The 22,437-nt window shown below is 41.4% G+C and overlaps 1 protein-coding gene across 1 annotated transcript in view; it reads left to right on the plus strand.

The window, feature by feature from the left end:
* The window catches only part of DNAH1 (dynein axonemal heavy chain 1), a 799,478-nt gene that overhangs the window by 134,862 nt on the left and 642,179 nt on the right, over positions 1-22,437 (plus strand). Inside the window, exons 10-12 of the mRNA XM_030205737.1 lie at positions 9,278-9,489; positions 11,995-12,293; positions 21,021-21,171. Of these exons, the coding sequence (XP_030061597.1) occupies positions 9,278-9,489; positions 11,995-12,293; positions 21,021-21,171 (662 nt within the window). The remainder of the gene's footprint in view (positions 1-9,277; positions 9,490-11,994; positions 12,294-21,020; positions 21,172-22,437) is intronic.

Genomic DNA, 22,437 nt, shown 5'->3' on the forward strand with positions numbered 1-22,437 from the left:
TAGAGTACCCACTTATCAGAGACTGCAAAACAAATATCCGAGGCAAATAGTCTTCAAGGTAGCATGCTATAATCAAGTCTCTGATATCATGCAGCTGGCCAAAACCAGCGCTCCTATTAAGTATGAAGGCTCAGTTCTACAATTCTTACTGGATCTCAACAAAAATACTATCAAACAGAGGAAACTATTACTTGCCTTTCGTCCTAAACTGAAGGAAATAAACGCCAGATTTGGAATCTTTTATCCAGCGCGCATGTGAGTCACTTTTAACAACAAAACCAAGGATTTCACGGAGCCAGATGCCCTAGCTAAATACCTGGAGGAAATATCTCCGAGCAAAATAGATGTATCATGACAATTTACTTTTCAGCATTATAATCTGGTATTGCTTTTCCAGATCCAGATCATGCAATATTCAATTTAAGAAGGATATGAATTGCATACGCAAGTCTCCTTTTCCTCTTATACAAAGTAAAGGTTTGTTGTCTGTACTAGTATTGTCATAATGTCTTCCTGATCTCTTCATATTTGATCAGTATAATATTATTCACTATAACAGATGTATTACTATAATTCAGTAATTACTAATCTCTTCATAAGGATTAATGTAGTGGTTGTAGATAAGGTGCATTACTCTCACTGTGTGATATGATACAGGGTAAAAATGGTGGGATCTATCCCAATACGCATACTTCTTTTCTCTCTCTCCATGTGTTCTTCATCCTGTACTATTGTACTTGTGCATCTCCATTTTTCTCTGCACAAGATTAGCAGTTATACATGTCTGAGTATCACCATCATACGATTCTTAAGTTGTCTCTCTCCCTGATATGTCAAAGTGTTTATTCTAGAACAAATTTCAACAGAATTTCCTTAAAACTTTTATCATGGTCAGCACAATAATATCTTTCAATGTAAAGGGCCTAAAGAACCCCATCAAGAGAAAAAAAATCTTAACTTATGTTTCAAAATTAACACCTGACATAATTATGTTACAAGAAACTCATCTATCTGTAACCGAGTCTAGTAAAATTTCCATTAAAATTTTTCTACCTCACATTTTCTCCTCAGCATTAGGGAATAAAAATGGTGTTATGGTGTTAATTAAAAAACATAAGGATTTGGATATACTTTCATATAAAACTGACAATATGGGCAGATGGGTTAAAATAACTATTAAAATAGTCAATACAACAATTTCCCTATTTTTAATATTTATGCTCCCAATATCGATTCACCTGAATTTTTTGTGCCTTCAGCTGATTTGATTGCATCTGAAGGTAATACTCCTTGTATTATAGGTGGTGATTTCAACTTTATACTAAACCCCTTACTAGACAGGAAATCTAAATATCCATATAAATCTCCTAAGGCATGGTAAACTCTTCGAGATCTAATGTCACAATTTAACCTCTGTGATGTATGGAGATTAACACATTTATCAGAGTATGATTATACCTTTTTTTCAAACCCTCATAACTCTTATTCCAGAATTGATTATTTCTTAATATTGACCTCTTTATTATCTGTTGTTTACCATACCAGTATTGGTAATATTTTATTATCAGTCCATGCTCATATCACCCTCCAACTTCATAGAGGTTACTTATCAGCAAATAGACCTCATTGGAGATTTAATTCTGCATTGCTAACTAATATCAAGTTTATAGAAAAAATTTCTAAAGAGATACAAGAATATCTTTCCTTTAACTCACCTAATCATACTAATTGGCATAATTTTTGGGACGCCTTCAAGGCACATTTGCTGCATTGAGAAATAAAGAACTAAATGAAGAAATGATGTCACTGGAAAATAAAATAAATCCTTGGAAGCTATTCACATATGTGATACTTCTAATATACAAATATTAGAAGAACTCAAATTATCCAGACTCAAATATAACTCACTGCTTGGCTCTAGGGCCAGTAAGGACGTTTTTAGTAAAAATGCCCAATATTACTATGATTGTAACAAAGCAGGCCATTTACTAGCCAATTATTTGAAAGTACGTAAAGAAAAAAAATGCCATTTCACTAATTAATGATGAGAATAATAAACCTTTGACCAATGATATAGACATATCAAATAGATTTCAATCCTTTTATAAGGATTTATATTCTTCTGAAATTGTTGAAGAAACAGTAAAATATGAATTTTTAGAAAAATTAGAACATCCTACAATCACAAAACAGGACAATGAGCATCTATCTAAAAAAATCACTGTTGATGAAATTAATGATGCCATTCAAAGCATGGCGACCAAAAAGGCTCCAGGGCTGGATGACCTCCCTATAGAATTTTATTCTGCTTTCAAAACATTATTAGCTCCTATCCTTTGCGATTATTATAACCATATGATAGAGTCAGGTATTATCAGAGGCTCTTTTACTGAAGCTGTCATTATTGTGTTATTGAAACCAGATAAAGATCCCACACTAGTGCAAAATTATAGACCTCTATCTCTAATAAATCTAGATGCTAAGATCTTTGCAAAAATTGTCTCAGAGAGGTTACAAAGTATATTATCCAAGTTAATATGTCCAGATCAATATGGATTTATGCATGGTAAATCTTCATCAGATAATACAAGAATCTTTTCTAATATATTAATACACGGTCAAGAACATTCTGACCCCTTGGTTGCAATTGGCCTCAATGCCGAAAAGGCATTCAACCGTGTAGAATGGCCGTATTTGTTCAAAGTTCTTCACTGATAGGCTTTTCTGAAGACTCTATTAAGATGATTAAGGTCTTGTATACCTCACCAACTACATGCATACAAATAAATGATAACTCTAAATATCAAATCAAGGCTTGGATTATCCTCAAAGTCTATCCACGATAAAGCATACCAAGATATCCAATTACTGTGTGTGTATATACGCCTTGTAGCACTATAGAAATGATAAATAGTAGTAGTAGTAGTATATACACACACAGTAATTGGATATCTTGGTATGCTTCTACAAATAAATGATGTTATCTCTAAACCTTTTAACCCAACAAGAGGTACTAGACAGGGCTGTCCCCTCTCCCCTCTCCTATTTAATATAGCTCTTGAGGCCCTACTAACAGCTATTCGCCAGGTTCCCCTTATTCAAGGTGTTAAAATTGGTCAAACCACCATTAAATTAGCTGCATATGCAGATGATGTACTTTTATTCACCTCTCCTTCAATACCTCATATTTTGAATATAATATCAGAATATGCAGGAATAGCTGGGTAAAAAATTGAACACCACAAAAACTGAATTATTACCTATAAACTATATGATACATATCATTCAACAATACCACTTTCAATGGAACGAACACCAGATCAAGTATCTGGGTGCTTTATTCGGCCCTACAATGGAAGACACTCTTAACTATAATTCCACTAATATAATTAAAATTGTTGATGCTTTAACTTACAAATGGTCACCACTGAGACTGAATTGGTGGGGCGGCTGGAAACTATAAAAATGATGATTGTACCAAAAATCAATTATATACTTAGTATGTTGCCACTCTTATTAAAATCAACAATTTACAAGAAAATTGAATTAGAACTAATTCAATTCTTATGGGCCAATAAGATACCTAGAATATCCACTAAGAAACTGAAGGCTTGTCCTATGAATGGAGGTGTAAATTTTCCAAGCTTCTATGACTATCATATATCTTTTTTATTGAAACAAAACTCACTATTTTTGTCTTACAAGTAGCAATTTAACGCTCCCTTTCGGTTTCATATAGAAGCTAATAAGCAGTCAGACACTCCCTTACAATATTTTCCTTGATCTCAACAAGACAAGATTTTTGATAACATTTTGTTTGTGACTCTTAAAACTGTATTCAAAGAAATTGACTCAGTTGTAAAAAAAAAAAAAAAAGCCGCTAAAGAATTCTATATACATCCCCATCTGGAACAATTCAACTTTCAAAATTAATAAAACTTGTATAAACTGGACTGTTTGGGAAAAAGCTGGCATCTGGTCATTAGATGCTGTTATCAAGGACCATTCTTGGATACCCTTCTCTCAGCTCTGCCTGAAATATGTACTTCCCAATACCTGCTACTATCAATGGTTACAGCTTAAGCATTGTGTGTCTGCAGTTATGGACATAGACATTGATTGTCCTAGTTGTTGGCAACTATGCAGAACTCTAATATCCTCCAAAAAGGCGGCATCTAAATGGTACAAAATAATTCAACAGGCTAAATGTTCCATGTTTGCTACCATGTATATGTGCACCTTAACGCAATACCATTTGTAATTCTGTTACCCAGAAATGGCAACCGCCACTACGGCAAATGTAAGCCACATTGAGACTGCAAATTGGTGGGAAAATGTGGGATACAAATGCTACAAATAAATAAAATCAATACAGTTCACCTATTAGTACTATGCAGTCATGGGAACGTGACTTAAATCTCCAACCAAATGAACAAGAGTGGCAAAGATTTTGGCATAAGTCTACACATACCACAAAATCAGCATCTACCTCACAATCCATGTTTTTTCTGGTGCGCAAAGCATTTTGGACACCATCTAAACTTACCAAGTTAAATAAAACTACAAAAAAACACATGGATAAATGCTGGACATGTGATATGAACACTGGAACTCTTAAACACATTATTTACTCATGCTCATATATACAAGAGTACTAGTGCTCAGTATGGAATACTATTGGTCTCATTTTCGAAACAGAAGGGCGCCCATCTTCCGACACAAATCGGGAGATGGGTGTCCTTCTCCCAGGGTCGCCCAAATTGGCATAATCGAAAGTCGATTTTGGGCGCCCTCAACTTCTTTCCATCGCTGGGATGACCAAAGTTCCCGGGGGCGTGTCGGAAGCGTAGCGAAGGCGGAACTGGGGTGTTCTTAACACATGGGTGTCCTCTGCCAATAATGGAAAAAAGAAGGGCGTCCCTGACGAACAGTTGACCGACTTTAATTAGTCCATTTCTTTTTACGACCAAGCCACAAAAATGTGCCCTAAATGACCAGATGACCACCGGAGGGAATCAGGAATGACCTCCCCCTACTCCCCCAGTGGTCACTAACCACCTCCCACCCTAAAAAAAGTTTTTTTAAATATTTTTTCCAGCCTCTATGCCAGCCTCAAATATCATACCCAGCTCCATGACAGCAGTATGCAGGTCCCTGGAGCAGCTTTAGTGGGTATGGCAGTGCACTTCAGGCAGGCGGACCCATGCCCATCTCCCCCTACCTGTTACACTTGTGGTAAATGTGAGCCCTCCAAAACCCACGGTACCCACATTTAGGTGCCCCCCTTCATCCCTAAGGGCTATGGTAGTGGTGTACAGTTGTGGGGAGTGGGTTTTGGGGGGGGGGGGGGGCTCAGCACACAAGGTAAGGGAGCTATGCACCTGGGAGCTTTTTATGAAGTCCACTGCAGTGCCCCCTAGGGTGCCCTGGCATGTGAGGGGGACCAGTGCACTACGAATGCTGGCTCCTCCCACGACCAAAGGGCTTGGATTTGGTCGTTTCTGAGATGGGCGTCCTTGGTTTCCATTATCACCGAAAATCGGGGACGACCGTCTCTAGGGATGACCATCTCTAAGGTCGACCTAAATGTGGAGATTTGGGCATCCCCGATCGTATTATCGAAACAAAAGATGGCCACCCATCTTGTTTCAATAATACGGGTTTCCTTGCCCCTTCGCAGGGCAGTCCTGCGAGGACACCCTCATGAAATCTTGGGTGCCTCATTCGATTATGCCCTTCTATATCATCTACATTAAATATTTCGGATTCTTTTTTCCTATAGGATAGCCATCCTAGGCTCCTTGGCAATACAATCACCGCTGGATATATATCAAGCACAGTTACGGGACATACTTCTTCATCTGGCTTTAAGAATACTTTTTTTCTGCTGGAAAGACTTATGTAAAGTAACTTTCTTAACATGGTGGAACTCATTGTGTTTACTAGCTAAATAGGAATAGGCAGCTACTGAAAAATTTAATTCACTTCTTAAATATAAAAAAAATATGGGCTTTGTTTACAAGACCAACTGCACAGTACTCTTTCGCAGACTCGAAATACACTGTGACTCTTAAGATGTAACAATACTTATTGTTTATTCATTCCCTCAGACATGTATATTGATGCTTAGTCATTGTTTTATCACTGACTAACTTGTTTAGTCATTTGCTTAATATTGCTATTTTGCTTTTGTTGTTTCTCTTACAAAATAAATAAAAATATTGGAACTGAAAAAAAATCAGTCAATAGTACTACTTTCTTTCTTTCCAAGTCCTCGGAATGACTAAGGAAAGCAGTAGCATACTTTGGACTGTGTACGTGCACTTCAACTGTATCTTGACAGGGCAAAGGGAACAAGGAAAACTTCCCAGCCATTTATTTCACAGAACCCTAATAACCTAGGTAACCCAGTAACAAAGAGAACCATATCGACATGGATCTTGGAATGTATATCCTTCTGCCACCAGTTTGCAGGAGATGGCCTTAAAAATAAGACTCATGCCTATAATTACAGAAAGCTGTCAACCACCATGGCAAACCTTCAAGACACTCCAATAACTGAGACTTGCAGGAGAGCAACTTGGTCCTCCAATGACACATTTGTCTGTCACTACTGTTAAGACCAACAAACAGCTGAGGATATTGCCTTCAGATACAATATCTTGAGCAATAAAAAGTAAGGGAAAAAGAAGAAAGGAAAGAAGGGCAAGGAAGGCATATGCCACAGTTAAAACTGTTTAATTTTTTTCTAGTTTTCTTCCTATCAGAAATAGCAAAACTTAGTAGCTGTGCCTGTGTTTTCCATTATGTTTAAAAAAATTGGGAGGGGGGATAGTATTCAAATTAATTGAAGCAGGCAGGAAATACTCCTGCCTGCTTAAATCATGCTTCGCAGACCTACCACCAATATTCAGTGGCACTTAACCTGGCAGTGCCGCTGAAATCAGCTCTAACTACATAATGTAAAGTCAGACAGAGGAAGGACGTTCTGGATCGGAGACAGAGTGGAGCCAGGAGGTACGCAGGTATCGATGATACTCGGTACCAGTGCCCACATAGCTATGCAACCAGATAGGATAGCATTTTCTGCGGTCCTGTCTTTGGTTGCTTAGTGCTGTGGCTGCCAACACTGGATACTAGCTGGCACCTGCATGACTTCCAGGTAGCAACCTGATAGGTAGTAGGCTGTCCACTGCCTCTCCATGCCTCCGAATATGAGAGCCATCCCCTTTCCTCAATCAAATGCTTTCTCCAATCCTTCCATTCCTGATCAAGTACTCCCTCCTGATCCAATCAAGGGCTTTTCCCAAGCCCCCCTCCCCTCCTCCCAATCAGGCTCCCTCTTGAAGCTGGACATTCAGGACCCAATGCTCTAAAGTATAAGCGAGCACTAGAGGCCATTAGCGCTGGTCTAGCACTGAGTTTACCGGCACAAGATATTCGGAGGCCTGGTGCGCAGGATTGAACAAGTGCAGGAAGGAATAGTGCAATGAGCAATCAAATGCATGCTGATAAGCTCATTCACTATTCCTTCCAATTTTTCAGTGGGCAGTGGGCAAAGGAAGGGTGTTCTTTCCACTGTAAACCCTACGCCATCTCGGAGCTGACATTGGGGTTTGTCAAGCAGCCTGCCTTTCAAGCCCTGGTGGTCAAGTGGACCCCAGACCCCCCAACACCCCCAAACACTAAACCCTGGTGGTCCATTTGGACCCCAGAACCCCCACCCCCCAAACACATAAGGGCCTGATGGTCCAGTGGGACCCCATACCCCGCACCCCTCCAAACACTAAACCTTGGTGAACCCCCCCTCACCTCCCCAAGGATGTAAGGGCGTAGTGGTCCAGTGGACTCCAGACCCCCCCCCCCAACTCCCCTGAAAATAAATAAAACTTTAGTGGTCTAGTTGGACCTCTGGCCATACCTCCCCATCCCGAAGTCTAGCTCTAGTGGTCTAGCGGTTGCCCTCCAACCCCATGCTACCTTGACAAAGGAGGATGGATGGAGTCCTAGTCTCCTGCTGGGCGCAACATCAAAATGGCAGTGCCTTGTTCAGTGCATTCTGGGATGCACTGGGTGGGGCTTAACTACTATATAAGGGAGAAACATTTTGATGGTGTACACAGCAGGAGGAGGGACTAGGACTCTGTTCCTCCTTCTTTGTCAAGGGCGGAGGGGGTGGGGGATGGCCACTGCCAGGCCACCAGTGCTAGTTTCAGGATGGGGGACATGGCCAGGGGTCCCACTGCACCACCATAGTTTTATTGATTTTTTTTTTTTTGGGGGGGGGGGGTCTGGGGTTTTTAGTAGCATGAATTAATGGTTTATACTTGTTTGAGCACTAACAGCTTCACCCTACCATAGCCCACAACAGCTGCATGGCTGCAACCCTAAGCTTGGGAGCCACATATGATTATTACTACTCAAACAAGTATAAGTATGGGCATATCCTGCTTGTCCATATAGAAAGTGAGGTTACTTACCTCTAATGGGAAGTCTCAATGGACATTGGAATAAGTCAACCACACAAACCCATCCACCATCCTCTAATCGACCGAAGGTGCTAGAAGCTCTCAACTGTCAGAGAAATGCAGTGAAAGCATGAAGGAGGGAGATGTATTTATTTTAAAATTTATATCCCACATTATACAAAGTAGGTTACAAAATACAAACACAATAAAAAAACCAAACAAATTAGACAAAAAAGATCTATCCAGTCAAAGACCGGCATTTCAGGAAAAAGCAAGTCATACTTCATTTCATCTTATCATATTTCTGAATAAGCTCTCACAAAACAATGAGTCTTTGGTACTTTCTGAAATTGTGACTTATTAGTGCAGCATCTCAAATATCCTGGCAAGTCATTCCATGCAAGATCTCATGCATGCTCAGAAAAACCTGCTAGGGTTTTCTGGGCTCTAAAAGACACTACTGGAGGGCATCACCCATACATGGCTGACTTATCCTGCTGTCCACGGAAAACCCCTACAAGTAGGTAACTCACTAATCAGGAAAAAAAGTTACATTAAGCATCTGAATCCATCAATCAGCAGCCAGTGCATGAGAGGCAGTACCAAATAAAAGCAATGTTGTTGTTTTACAGTTTAACCATAAGATGAGACATTGTTATCAGTATCTATTTAGGTTTCAACCAAAAGCCCTTAAAGGGTCCTTATTCTTTGATGGGAGTATGGTATCTTTAAAGTCCCCTGACACTCTTGGTATAACATGCTTTTTAAATATCTTCTTATTTAAATCTTTAACAACTCTCTTACTGCAGGCTGTATTACTGTACCAGACTATCCATTTGCTGAAAACAGGGCTGCATTTATATTTAACACTCTCTTGACAAGACCAGAAGTTATCACATCCTTGTGTAAAGTGCGGGCTGAGTGTAACAGGGTAGCATCCATGTCTCTGTTTCACTCAACATTGACCAAGTGTGTCCGCCTAGAGGAATTTGAACAGACGCAATCCCAGACTTTCTCACAGGTAATAAGCGAAAAGGAATAGCTGCTTGCTATAGAAATAAATATTAATTTAGTTTCAGTCACTTAAGTGCCTCTGTTTTAAATTGTCACTCTATTTCAGGAGTCAGAATTTTCAGACTTACAAAATGCATTAGATAAAATAGGAGGCACTCAAAGTTTGCATGATTTGAAAGATGAAAAAGTTCTCTTTCTACCATATACCTACTGGTCTGGGTAGTTGATCAGTTACAAATAAATTAGTTGATTTTTTTTAATTAACACTGTTTTAAGGCTCAGTAGTTGCCAAAAACGTATGTACCAACACTAATGAATGTATTCAAATGACACTAAAATGGGGGACACAGTTCTTTTAAATAGATTAGTGAAAGGAGAAAATACAAAAGTGACATTGTGAGACTTGCAGGTGAAGGGGAAGAATATGAGGAGGTTGATGAGGACAAAGTGGAATTGCTTAACAAATACTTTTGTTCTGTGTTCACAAATGAAAGGCTTATAACAGGACCTCAGAATACAAATACAGGTAGGAGGTAGACCTTGAATTATTTTCAACTCCAGCTATGGAGAGCTAAGGCCAGTGATGGGCAGACGTCTGCAGTCTGTGAACCATATATGACAAGATTAGAATGGGCAGGAGTGGAATTGGGACATAAGGGAAATGGGACTTGATATACCACCATTCTGTGTTTTTTGCAACTACATTCAAAGCAGTTTATATAGTATATATAGGTACTTATTTGTACCTGGAGCAGTGGAGGGTTAGGTGAGTTGCCCAGAGTCACAAGGAGCTGCCATGGGAATTGAACCAAGCTCCCCAGGATCAAGGTCCGTTGCACTAACCACTAAGACAAAGCCAACCAGACTTCTATGGTCTGTCTCCCGAAAATGGAATAGAAACATCAAGATCAATTATATATACTTTATACCACATTCATTGTTGATTTAATAATGAATTGATAATGTGACTGTTAGTCATACTGGATAAACTGTGCAGGCTTTATCTGCTGTCAACTACAATGTTACTATGTTACTATAAAGGTTGATAGGAATCATAAGCTGAATATCATCTGCATATAGAAGGATACTAATTTCAAAACTTTGATAAGAATGGCCAGAAGTGAGAGAAAAAATTGAAAGAATGAGTCCAAGACCAGACCCTTGTAAAACACCACATGGTAATGAATAGAGGGCAGATGTTTTGTCCCAGTCTACTGGGAAGGCATAAGATAAGAACCAATGCAAGATAGTCCCAGTGGGACTAATCTGTTCAAGTCTAGTAATGAATAATCAGATCAAAGGCCACACATATGGTCAGTAGCACAAGGAGCAAATCATTCCCTCCATCATGATGGAAATGGACCTCACTCAGCAAGGGTATAAGAACCATCTTAGTAATATAATGGGTCCAAAATCCAGACTGCTTTAGGTGAATCATTCTCTGTTTTAGAAATTAAAGGCGTATTTGAAACTTAATGATGATGAAGAAGGGTAGAAGGACCAATAGTTTGTTTTCTTAAACTGGGGCAGATTCTAGCTTCTTCTATAAGTTTGGAACTTATCCTTGGGTAAGACTGGTGTTGATTACAGAATGGATATGAGGTAAAAGGCTGAGGGAATGATTTTAACCAGCCAAGTAGAGAATGGGTCAACTAGTGATATAGAGCACTTCATGATGACTAATAGCTTTTCAACACTTACAAGAGTGAGGGGATTAAAAGCTGTTACTGTTTTTCTGCAATCACAAACAGGAGAAACTCAGGGGTCAATATTCAGTTGTACTTATCTGGGTAGGAATGACTTCTTCCTGGATAAATGCCACGCACTAGAGTCAGCCATGGAGTTTTAGCAGCATTATCCAGATTATGCCACTGAAAATTAGCACTGTCTGTCTCGGTGCTATTTGAATAGTGCCAGGATGGCCCCAGGTAGAGCTAAGACACAGGAGTTACTTGGTTAGCAGTGATACTCATCTGCTAACTGTCTAGCCAGATAAAGTTAGGACAGCAGAAAGGCTTATTTGGACATTCCAGAATATCGCTGGTACCTGGATATTAAATGCCAGTATATAAATGTAGCCTAGCACTGAATATCAGGACATTAAAAAAAAACAATGGCAGCGTTTAAAAAGTCTATGACCAGGGAAAGGGCTGGAAGGGGGGGGGGGGGGCGGGGAAGGGAGACATAATTGGCAGTAAGGGAGGGTATATATGGAGTTTGTTGGAGTTGTGATATTTGATTGGAAGGTTATTTGCAAGAAGACCATTGGATAATGGGTGGGTGAGAGGATGTCTTCAGGGCTGGTCATTTTGGATCAGTTATACATTATGAGTTGTAATGGGTTGGTTCTGTTAATGAACTGTATTGTTAAACTTCTGAATAAAGATGCAAAGAAAAAAACCGTTGAATGCCGTTAAATTGTAACAGATTTATTTTTGCTATTCTGTCATCTACGGCTTGAATATCTTGCAGTCTTTGCTAACAATATGTTCATGGATATTTTTTCTCTTAGGTTCAGTTGTTTTTGAAGGACAGTTGGATCATTACCTTGAAAAATGCTATCCGTGCCAGTTTTAGGGAAGTGGGTAAAGGCTGGTACAATTTGCATGAGACCAACTGGAAGGTATACTCTATGTCTAAGTTGCACCAGCTAATGGAGCTCATCAAGTTTACCTTGCAGGATTCCCTGCGCTTCCTTGTGCAAGACTCTTTGGTCAACTTTACTCAATTTATTCTTGATGCTTGCTGCAGTGTTCTGGATTGCTCTGAAGATATGGATTGGGGTGGAGATCTTGTGAACAGCCCATATAAGTAAGAAATGAAAAATTGCTTTCAAATACATGTGGTATGGTCTATATGAGGAAGAACTGAGGTGGCACTATGTCAGCATACAGCACTGGGGAAGCCTTTACAGGTTATAACAGAGGTAATGAAGGATGCAGAGGATCAGAAAACAGGACTGAGGACCGGGAATCAGAATTAAAGTATTGCATTGGGAAGGTTTGTTAGAGTAGCTACAAAGAGGAAACTTTAGGACTGCAGCATTGGGGCTAGGTTTGTTCAGCAATCTGCATCCTGTAGAAACACACATTTAACACTGTATTGGACTTTATGTACTATGCCTGGCATTGTGCCCTCAATGATGTTCCAATCATGCCTCCTGAGCAAAGGGACAATTCTGTAGCATGGGTACCTACATTTAGGCTCCATATGCGAGCATAAATTATTAGAATACTGGATATACACATGTATATAGGCACATATGTGTCTATATTCCACCTAAGTGCTGCTCTGTAACTATGCATATATCTCTGATAGCACAATTGTGGGCGGGTATAGAAATGGGTGGCAGAGGCTACAGAGGAAATTGGAGGGTCATGGGATAGGAGGTAATGTCCTATTGTGGATTAAAAACTGGTTGAAGGACAGGAAACAGAGAGTGGGGTTAAATGGGCAGTATTCACAGTGGAGAAGGGTAGTTAGTGGGGTTCCTCAGGGGTCAGTGCTAGGACTGCTGCTCTTTAATATATTTATAAATGATTTAGAGATGGGAGTAACTAGCGAGGTAATTAAATTTGCTTATGACACAAAGTTATTCAAAGTCGTTAACTCACAAGATGATTGTGAAAAATTACAAGCGGACCTTATGAGACTGGGAGACTGGGCGGCTAAATGGCAGATGACGTTTAATGTGAGCAAGTGCAAGGTGATGCATGTGGGAAAAAAGAACCCGAATTATAGCTATGTCATGCAAGGTTCCATGTTAGGAGTTACAGACCAAGAAAGGGATCTGGGTGTCGTCGTTGATAATACACTGAACCCTTCTGCTCAGTGTGTTGCTGTGGCTAGGAAAGCGAATAGAATGTTGGGTATTATTAGGAAAGGTATAGAAAACAGGTGTGAGGATGTTATAATGCCGTTGAATCGCTTCATGGTGCTACCGCACCTTGAGTATTGTGTCCAATTCTAGTCGCCGCATCTCAAGAAAGATATAGTGGAATTGGAAAAGGTGCAGCGAAGGGCAACGAAAATGATAGCGGGGATGAGACGACTTCCCTATGAAGAAAGACTAAGGAGGCTAGGGCTTTTCAGCTTGGAGAAGAGACGGCTGAGGGGAGACATGATAGAGATATAAAATAATGAGTGGAGTGGAACAGGTGGATGTGAAGCGTCTGTTCACGCTTTCCAAAAATACTAGGACTAGGGGGCATGCGATGAAACTAAAGTGTAGTACATTTAAAATAAATAGGAGAAAATGTTTCTTCACCCAAAGCCTAATTAAACTCTGGAATTCGTTGCCGGAGAACATGGTGAAGGTGGTTAGCTTGGCAGAGTTTAAAAAGGGGTTGGACGGTTTCCTAAAGGACAAGTCCATAGACCGCTACTAAATGGCCTTGGGAAAAATCCACAATTTCGGGAATAACATATAGAATGTTTGTACGTTTGGGAAGCTTGCCAGGTGCCCTTGACCTGGATTGGCCACTGTCGGGGACAGGATGCTGGGCTCGATGGGCCATTTGTCTTTTCCCAGTATGGCATTACTTATGTACTTATGTTGGTGGGGCGGAAAGTTATGTGCATAACTTATAGAAGTTATCTCTGGAATATAGATGCACACACACCAGCTGTGTGGCTGGAGTAAGTGCTTGCACCTAAGTACATATACGCTTATATACACGGTTATGTTAGCCTAGAAAGAAAGAAGAAAGTTTATTTGTATGTATGTATGTTTGTTTGTTCTTCATGCATTTGGACATGGTATGAGCAAATACAACAAAACTTTGCAAGGAACATCCTCTCATCTAGGAGGAGGTACTTTTCATTGAAAAAACATCAGCCCCTGCCTGCAACAGCCCACCTATTTATCTGACTAATAAGATTACATCGTTCAGTATTATTGTAGAACTACTAAGCAGCACATTTGTAAACAAGCACAGAGCATGTAGCTAGTGTTTCTTGAGGGTGTTCAGTGGTCCATTTAGAGCTGATCCTAACACTAGAAGAGCCAGGCAACCACCTATGATGGCACAATTTTAGGGGAGGCACTTGACAGGGGACAATTGTTAGGCAGTGTGCTTACTTAGTCCTGCCCTGGGCAGCAGTAACAGCAGCAGCAGCTGACCCCAGCACCAAGGTTCAGATTATGGCAGGGTTTGCTCACCACACATATGCTTCAGGCGCCCTTCTCTGACCTCAGCCTGTGTGTGAGCAGACAGCCTAGCCCCGCAACGATAGACATAGCCCTGCAATACTCTTTCTCAGTGCTGTCATGCTGCTCTCTCCTACTCTGCCCCATAGCCCTAACTTCCAGGATTATCCTCCACTAGATTCAGCAAAAATTGCATCATTACATGCAGCCAGCACACCAGAAATTACTCATGGGTGAGTTCAGAAATGGGTTCTGGAACACAGCTCGGCATGGCAGGCAGGCTAGCAGAATGCAGCAGACTGACAGAAGGAAGGTAAGGTGAATTGATGCCGAACATAGGTGGAAGGGAAGGGGAGATGCTGGACAAGAATGGGGAGCTAGGGAAGGAGTGATGCTGGGCATGGATGGGGGGCTAGAGAAGGGAAGGGGAGATGTTGGATATGTGTGGGGCGCTAGAAAGGGAGATGTTGAATGTGTGTGGGAGGGCTAGAGAAGAGAAGGGGAGATGTGCTGACATAGATGGGGGTTAGGGAAGGAAAGGAGTTTTATTGGATGTGGATAGGGGCTAAAGGAGGGAAGTGCAAAGTGATGCATGTAGGGAAGAGGATCCCATACTAAAGCTGCATGATGCAAGGTTCCACATCAGGAGCCAAGTTTCAACTTGATTAAAATTTCATATACCGCCCTTAGTAGGCTTTCAGAGCAGTTTACAACAATAAAATTGTTAACAGGAAAAGAAATAATAACAAGAACAAGAGGGATCTGCGTCAATTAACAAGATGTATACTGGACTTTCACAATATCTAATTCTTTATTTCCTATCACTCATAGTAATTTTGAAGTTTAATATTCATGATTGTTTCAAGCTAAGTTATCCCGATTTTTATTATAAGATGAACTTTCCTTCCTGAATACCTACTCCATTCTGTCTCCTCTACCTTAACTATGTATTTCTTTTTTTTTCCCAGAACACCATTACGGAACTATGTAAGCCACATTGAGCCTGCAAATAGGTGGGAAAATGTGGGATACAAATGTTATAAATAAATAAACAAATACATTTGTAAAAGAAAAGCTTAGCAGTAGTCAAACAGACTTCAGAGTTTGCTGGTCCAGATCCCACCTTCTAAGTGACTAAGAGTCAGTGTTTGAGTAATTAGGTCTGATAGGCATCTCCATAGAGAGAGGTTTTCGGGTCTGTTTTAAATTTAGTAAATGAACGTTCTAGCCATAAAGTCGGGTAGAGCATTTCAAAGAGTAGGACTGGTGACACTAGATATCTTTGCATGTATGAAATCAAAATGAATGGTTCTAAAGGATGGGATTACTAGATTATTTGCTTGAAGATATTAAATGATTAGTTGGTAGGTATGGTATGAGTATGTGTGAAAGGTAAAGAGGTAGGCTTAGCAGGGTTTCAAAATGAAAAGTCTATAAACCAAAACTATTATTAAGATGGACTTAGGAAAATCCATTGCTTATTCCTGGGATAAGAAACATAAAATCTGTTTTACTCTTCTGAGATCTTGCCAGGTACTTGTAACCTGAATTGGCCACTATTATTATCATCCTCTGGACAGCTGTATAGATGCACAGTTATTTATTTTATTTTTAGGAGGGGGAAGTAATTCTATGTTAGGAGAGTTAACACATTTTAAAATGTCTTTTTAGCAGTTCTTGGCATTTCCTTTTTGGGAGGACAAAGTAATGCTACATGCAAGAATATAAGCTCATTTTCAAAAGGGTACTCATAGAGTATTGCTTTGAAAACATGACTGACACACTCAATGCAAGTGCATAAGTACCCACATAGTTACATCTGCATCTGCATAGGAGCAGGTATAAAGTATGTGTTTAAAAGTATTCAATGAGATCTTAAATCTTCATGCATAATTTCATTCTGCTGGCATATGTCTTCCCAATTTTTTGCGTTCAGAGGAGAGGGAAACCAATCATATTCAAAGCAAGTAAATAAGCTTAGGTATGTATATTAAGGGACCAAATTCTATAAATAGGGCTGACAAAATAGCACACTAAGTGCTGTTCAAAAAACGGTGCTGAAAGTTAGGCGCCATTTATAGAATACGCTTAGTATTAACTTTAGATGTGAGGATTTACACCAAGTAAACCCTCGTGTAAATCCTGTACTTTGGTGGACAGTTTGTTCCATTTTGACTGTGGGATTCCATTCCAAATTCCTCAGCCCCTGAAGGTGATAATGATGGATGCATCCTGCCCGGGCTAGGAAGCTCATGTGGATTGGTTTCATTCCCAGGGTGCTTGGTCAGCTCAGGGATCAGATCTTCAGATCAACCTCTTGTAGCTATGGGCAATCTGAAATGCTTTAAAGGCTTTCAGAGATTGACTGTCCAACCACATTGTACTCACTTCAACAGATAATCAGGTTGCAGTATACTACCAAGGTTGCAGGGGGGGTACCCAATCATACCCACTGTATCAGTAGGCCATCTGTATGTGGCATTGGGCAGTCCATCATGGGATGCTTCTCAAGGCCACTTACCTAGTGGGCAAATTCAACAGCCTGGCCGACAGACTGAGCATAGTCATACAACCACATGGTTACTCAACATGGGTGTTGCCCATGAAGTCTTCCAGTTGAGTTGTGATATGATTGAGGTTTACAAAATCCTGAGTGATGTAGAACAAGTAGAAGTGAATCGATTTTTGTACTCTTTCAAAAAGTACAGACACTCAATGAAGTTACATGGAAATACTTTTAAAACAAATAGGAGGAAATAGTTAAGGTCTGGAACTCTTTGCCAGAGGATGTAGTAACAGTGGTTAGCACATCTGGGTTTAAAAAAGGTTTGGACAATTTCCTGGAGGAAAAGTCCATAGTCTTCTATTGAGTCAAACATGGGGAAGCCACTGCTTGTCCTGGGATTGTGGCATAGAATGTTGCTACTATTTGGGTTTTCTGGATTGGCCACTGTTGGAAACATTATACTGGGCTAGATGGACCATTGGTCTGACCCAGTATGGCTATATTCTTAGTGTGAGGCACTTCCTCATTGGATCTCGTTTGATCCTGATTGCTTCTTACTGGCCTAGGCAGATCTGTTTCCCTCTTCTTCTGGAGTTGTCCTCTGAAGAACCTTGGAGATTGGAATGTTTTCTGATTCTTATCATGCAGAACGAGGGATCTCTTCTACATCCCAACCTCCAGTCTCTGGCTCTCACAGTCTGGATGTTGAGAGCTTAGAATTTGCTTCCTTACATCTTCTTAGTGGTGTCTTCAGGGTCTTGCTGGTTTCCAGGAAAGATTCCACAAAGAGGTGTTACTCTTTCAAATAGAGGAGGTTTGCCATTTGGTGTCTGGGCAAAGCCCTAGATCCTTACACAGACCCTGCTTGAATACCTTCTACATCTTTCTGAATCTTGTCTCAAAACCAACTCTGTAAGAGTTCACCTTAGTGCGATTAGTGCTTACCATTGCCATGTAGAAGGTAGGCCCATTTCTGGACATTCTCCAGTTGTTCGCTTCATGAGAGGTTTGCTTTTGATAGTCTCCCTGTCAAACGTCCACCTGTGTGATGGGTCCTCACATAGCAGATGAAAGCTCCTTTTGAGCTGCTGGATTTCTGTCATCTTTAACATAACAGAGTAGTTATCCACACGCACCCTAAGTTCCTGCCTAAGATTGTGTCAGATTTTCATCTGAACTAGTTCTTACAGACAGTCCACCCAGCTTTTTGTTTCTTTTGATCCCAACAGGATGGGGATTGCCATCGGGAAACCCATAATCGCCAATTGGCTGGCAGATTTCATTTCACTCACTTATTCCCAGGCTGGGCTGACTCTTAAGGATCATGCCAAGGTTCATAATGTCAGAGCCATGGCGGCACCAGTAGCCCACTTGTAGTCAGCCTCTATAGTAGAAATTTGCAAGGCTGCAACTTGGTCTCCAGTCAACACATTCACATCTCACTACTGCCTTCAGCAGATTACCCAGCGAGATAGTCGGTTTGATCGGACAGTTGTGCAGAATTTGTTTGGGGTTGCGAGGGCCGGTTGACTTATAGTGTGTTTTCTGATAGCGACCCTCATCCTGTTGGGATTAAAAGAAACAAAAAGTTGGGCAGACTGTCTGTAGGGCCTTGTCTGCTCCACATAATAGGTCAATGCTCGCAGTCCAAGGTGTGTAAGGTGATCTCGCCAGGATGGGCATGAGGTCTGGGAAAAAATGTTGGTTAGACAATTGTAGCCCATCTCTGGACAGCCTCTAGTACACTTCATGAGAGGTTTGCTTTTGTCAAACCCGCATGTGTCATTGGACTTCAGTATCTTTCTCACTCAGCTGATGAAAGCTCCTTTTCTTGGTGGCTGGTAACTTCAGCTTGTAGAGTCAGTGAGTTTCAGGCTCTGGTAGTGGATGTATCTTATACTAAGTTTCATCACAACAGAGTAGTCCTCTGCACCCACCCTAGGTTCCTACCTAAAGTTGTGTAGGAGTCCCATCTGAACCAGTCAATTGTCTAACCAACATTTTTTCCCAGACCTCATGCCCATCCTGGCGAGATCACCTTACACACCTTGGACTGCAAGTGAGCATTGACTTATTATGTGGAGCAGACAAGGCCCTACAGACAGTCTGCCCAACTTTTTGTTTCTTTTAATCCCAACAGGATGAGGGTCGCTATCAGAAAACACACAATATCTAATTGGCCCAGCAGGCTGTGCTGGGACCCTGGAGGGTTATGTCAAGGCTCACAATGTCAGAGCCATGGTTGCTTCTGTAGCCCACTTGCAGTGAGCCTCCATTGAAGAAATTTGCAAGGCTGCGACATGGTCTTCAGTTCACACCTTCATATCTCATTACTTCCTTGAGCAGGATACCCGACATGACAGTCGGTTTGGGCAAACAGTGTTGCAATATCTGTTTGGGGTCTAGAATCCAACTCCACCCCCTAGGCCCATTTTATTCTGTTCCAGGCTACACTGTCACTCAGTTTGTATATAGTTTCAGGTTAATGTGAGTTATGTCTTCGCCGTTGCGAGACCAATTGACCAACGTTTGTTGTTTTTGGTGAGCATGGATACTAGGGATACCCCAATTGTGAGAATGTAAAGCCTGCTGTCCTCTGAGAAAGTGAAGGTAGTTACCAGTAGCAGGTATTCTCTGAGGACAGCAGGCTATATATTCTCACAAGCCCTCTCATCTCCCTTAGTAGTTGTCTCTTATTTTTTTCTTTTTATGCTGTAGTAGTTAACTTCGATAGACGCGCCTTTGTGGTGGGTGGAAAGGCACCCGAACATGCATGGTGGAGCATGTCTCGCACTCCATAAAGCTTTGTAAAGGTTGTTATAAGCTCTGTACCGGGCAACATGGTGCCTCATTACCTACTTGTGAGAATATAAGGCCTGCTGTCCTCGGAGAATTCACTTTTTCTTTCCCACCCCCCTTCCATGGAGCAGCATTTTTTTTTCTCTCCTCCCTATAATCTAGCATTTTTCCTCTCCTGCTCCTCCATGGACCAGCATTGTTTCTTCCCCTTCTTTCCCCTCCCGCTCTCCGGCAGTCTATCATCTCCTCTTGCCTCTCAGCAGTCCCCTGTGTACCTTTAAAAGTGGTCGTCTCTGCTTGAGGCAGCCAGCAGTGAGCAGCAATTCAGACCCACTGTTCGTGCCTACCACAGAGCCTTCTCTCTGTTACTTCCCATTTCTGCAGAAACAGGAAGTGCCTCAGAGCACTGAAAACCATTTAAAAAAAAGTATACCTGGGGTGTGAAAAGGCAAGGAAAGATGCCGGGTTGCCAGCTGGGGAGGAGACAAGAGGGAGAAAAGTTGGACTATGGGGTGGGCAGGGAGAATGGGGTGGTGACGTCACTTCCAGCTAAAAAAAAAGTGCCAGAACACCGTTCTACCTGAGAGAGGCCTGTCAGACGTTTCTGAGCTAGGGGATTGATGTGGCACACAAAGCTCCATCTGTGACATCACCTAGAGCAGTGTTTCCCAAGTCCAGTCCTGGAGTACCCCTTGCTAGTCAGGTTTTCAGGATATCTACAATGAATATGCTTGAACTTGATTTGCATACACTGTCTCCATTATATGCAAATATCTTTCATACATATTCATTGTGGATATCCTGAGTACCCCACTGGCAAGGGGTACTCCAAGACTGGACTTGGGAAACACTGACCTAGAGTGTGCCTGGGTTCCACTGTTGTCTATGGAAAACCCCTGTTATAGGTAAGCAACTTTGCTTTTGTGCCTTTTTTATACATTGTATCAGCATTAGAATTTTGTAGCACCTTTATTTATATTTGAAATTAGACTGATTTGTCAGCAACAAAGTTTTTGCTCCATTGAAAACAGGTACTTTTTTGCAGTTTAAACATATGAACATTGCAATTTTTTTTCTCTTGTAGGCCACGTAAGAACCCTATCTTCATGTTGGATTTAGTTCTGGACAATGCTGGTGTTCATTTTAATGTACCTCTAGAGAATTTTGAAGCTTCTCTAATGACTCTTTTTGATAAAGGGATCATGGCGACCAATAGTGTGCCTCAGCTGGAGAAGGTAGGTTACTCTATTTGACAAAGAGATCATGGCAAATAATAGTGAGAAGAAAGGTTCCTGACTAGAGTACCAACGTGATGCTCTTTGCAATTAACCCTTTAGTGTCCAATGTTCCCGGAATAAGCCATATGGGAACAGATTGATGGGAACATTGGACACTAAAACATGAGCTATGGTAACAGAAGATAACATCCAAGTCAATAATGTCATGCTCGAAGTAGGTGAGCCCTTAGGCCGCAGCTAAGTTTGTGCTATCCACCCAGCCCGAAGCTAGGTAGGCCTTAACTGGCAGCAGGCGAGTCTCATCCCAGTGAAGCCGAGACTGAGGGGTGGCTCTTAGAAGAGCCCTTGAGGGCTGGCCTGGGGGTGCAGGGGTCTGAAGACTTAGAGACCAGCCACAACAGAGAACATGAACTAGAACATGCTGGATGGAAGACTGGAACACAGCTGAACTGAATACTAGAACATGGCAAGACTGAAGAAAGGCTGCAACGCTCACCTAAACAAGCTAGACGACTCATTTCAAAGACACTGGTAGGGAGGCAGGAACTTCCTAAAATACTGCTTACGCAGGAAGTGATGTTCTCAGCATGCATCCCGGTGCTACTGCTACTGGCTCTTTAAGAACTGCTCTTCAGTGCGTGTATGCACCTAGTGGGATCAGCGCTGGCCGGCTCCAGTGACCTCAGTGTGGGAGTGGCCTGTATCTTTGGCGGGGGGGGGGGGGGCACTGCGGTGGCCCATCATCACTGAGAGGCCGTCTGGGGGATCCAGAGGAGCCACAGAGACCGACCCTGATGCCCCCCACCCCGCCATGGAACAGAAGGTGAATTGGAGCATGGGGGCAAGGCTGTAGTAGCTGTGACAAATAGCTGTTGCAGTTGGTGTGGGAAAACGTATCCAGATATTCAGTGCCACTGTCTAGAGAGTTAAGGCAGTCAGCACCACAGCTTATTCAGATAGCAGTAATATTCAGTCTTAGGACAGCCTTCCAAGTGCCTGAAGTTGTCTGGATAGCAGACTGAATATCTTTACTGTCCTGTAAAGTTCTGGGATTGCCTTCGTTCCACCCACACTCTGCTCTGGCACAATTTGCATAGTGGCACTGTCCAAGTGAAGAGCAAGTCTATAAACTGAGTGCTATTATTTACGCACTCATTCAGCGAGCAAATATTTAGAATACTAACTCCATTCTTAGTGCGTTTATGCTAGCATGCTGCCTAAACACTATTCTGCATCTACCCACTTCACTTGCATGGCGCATAT

Source organism: Microcaecilia unicolor, chromosome 6, assembly GCF_901765095.1.
Source record: "Microcaecilia unicolor chromosome 6, aMicUni1.1, whole genome shotgun sequence".
Classification (NCBI taxonomy): Eukaryota; Metazoa; Chordata; class Amphibia; order Gymnophiona; family Siphonopidae; genus Microcaecilia; species Microcaecilia unicolor.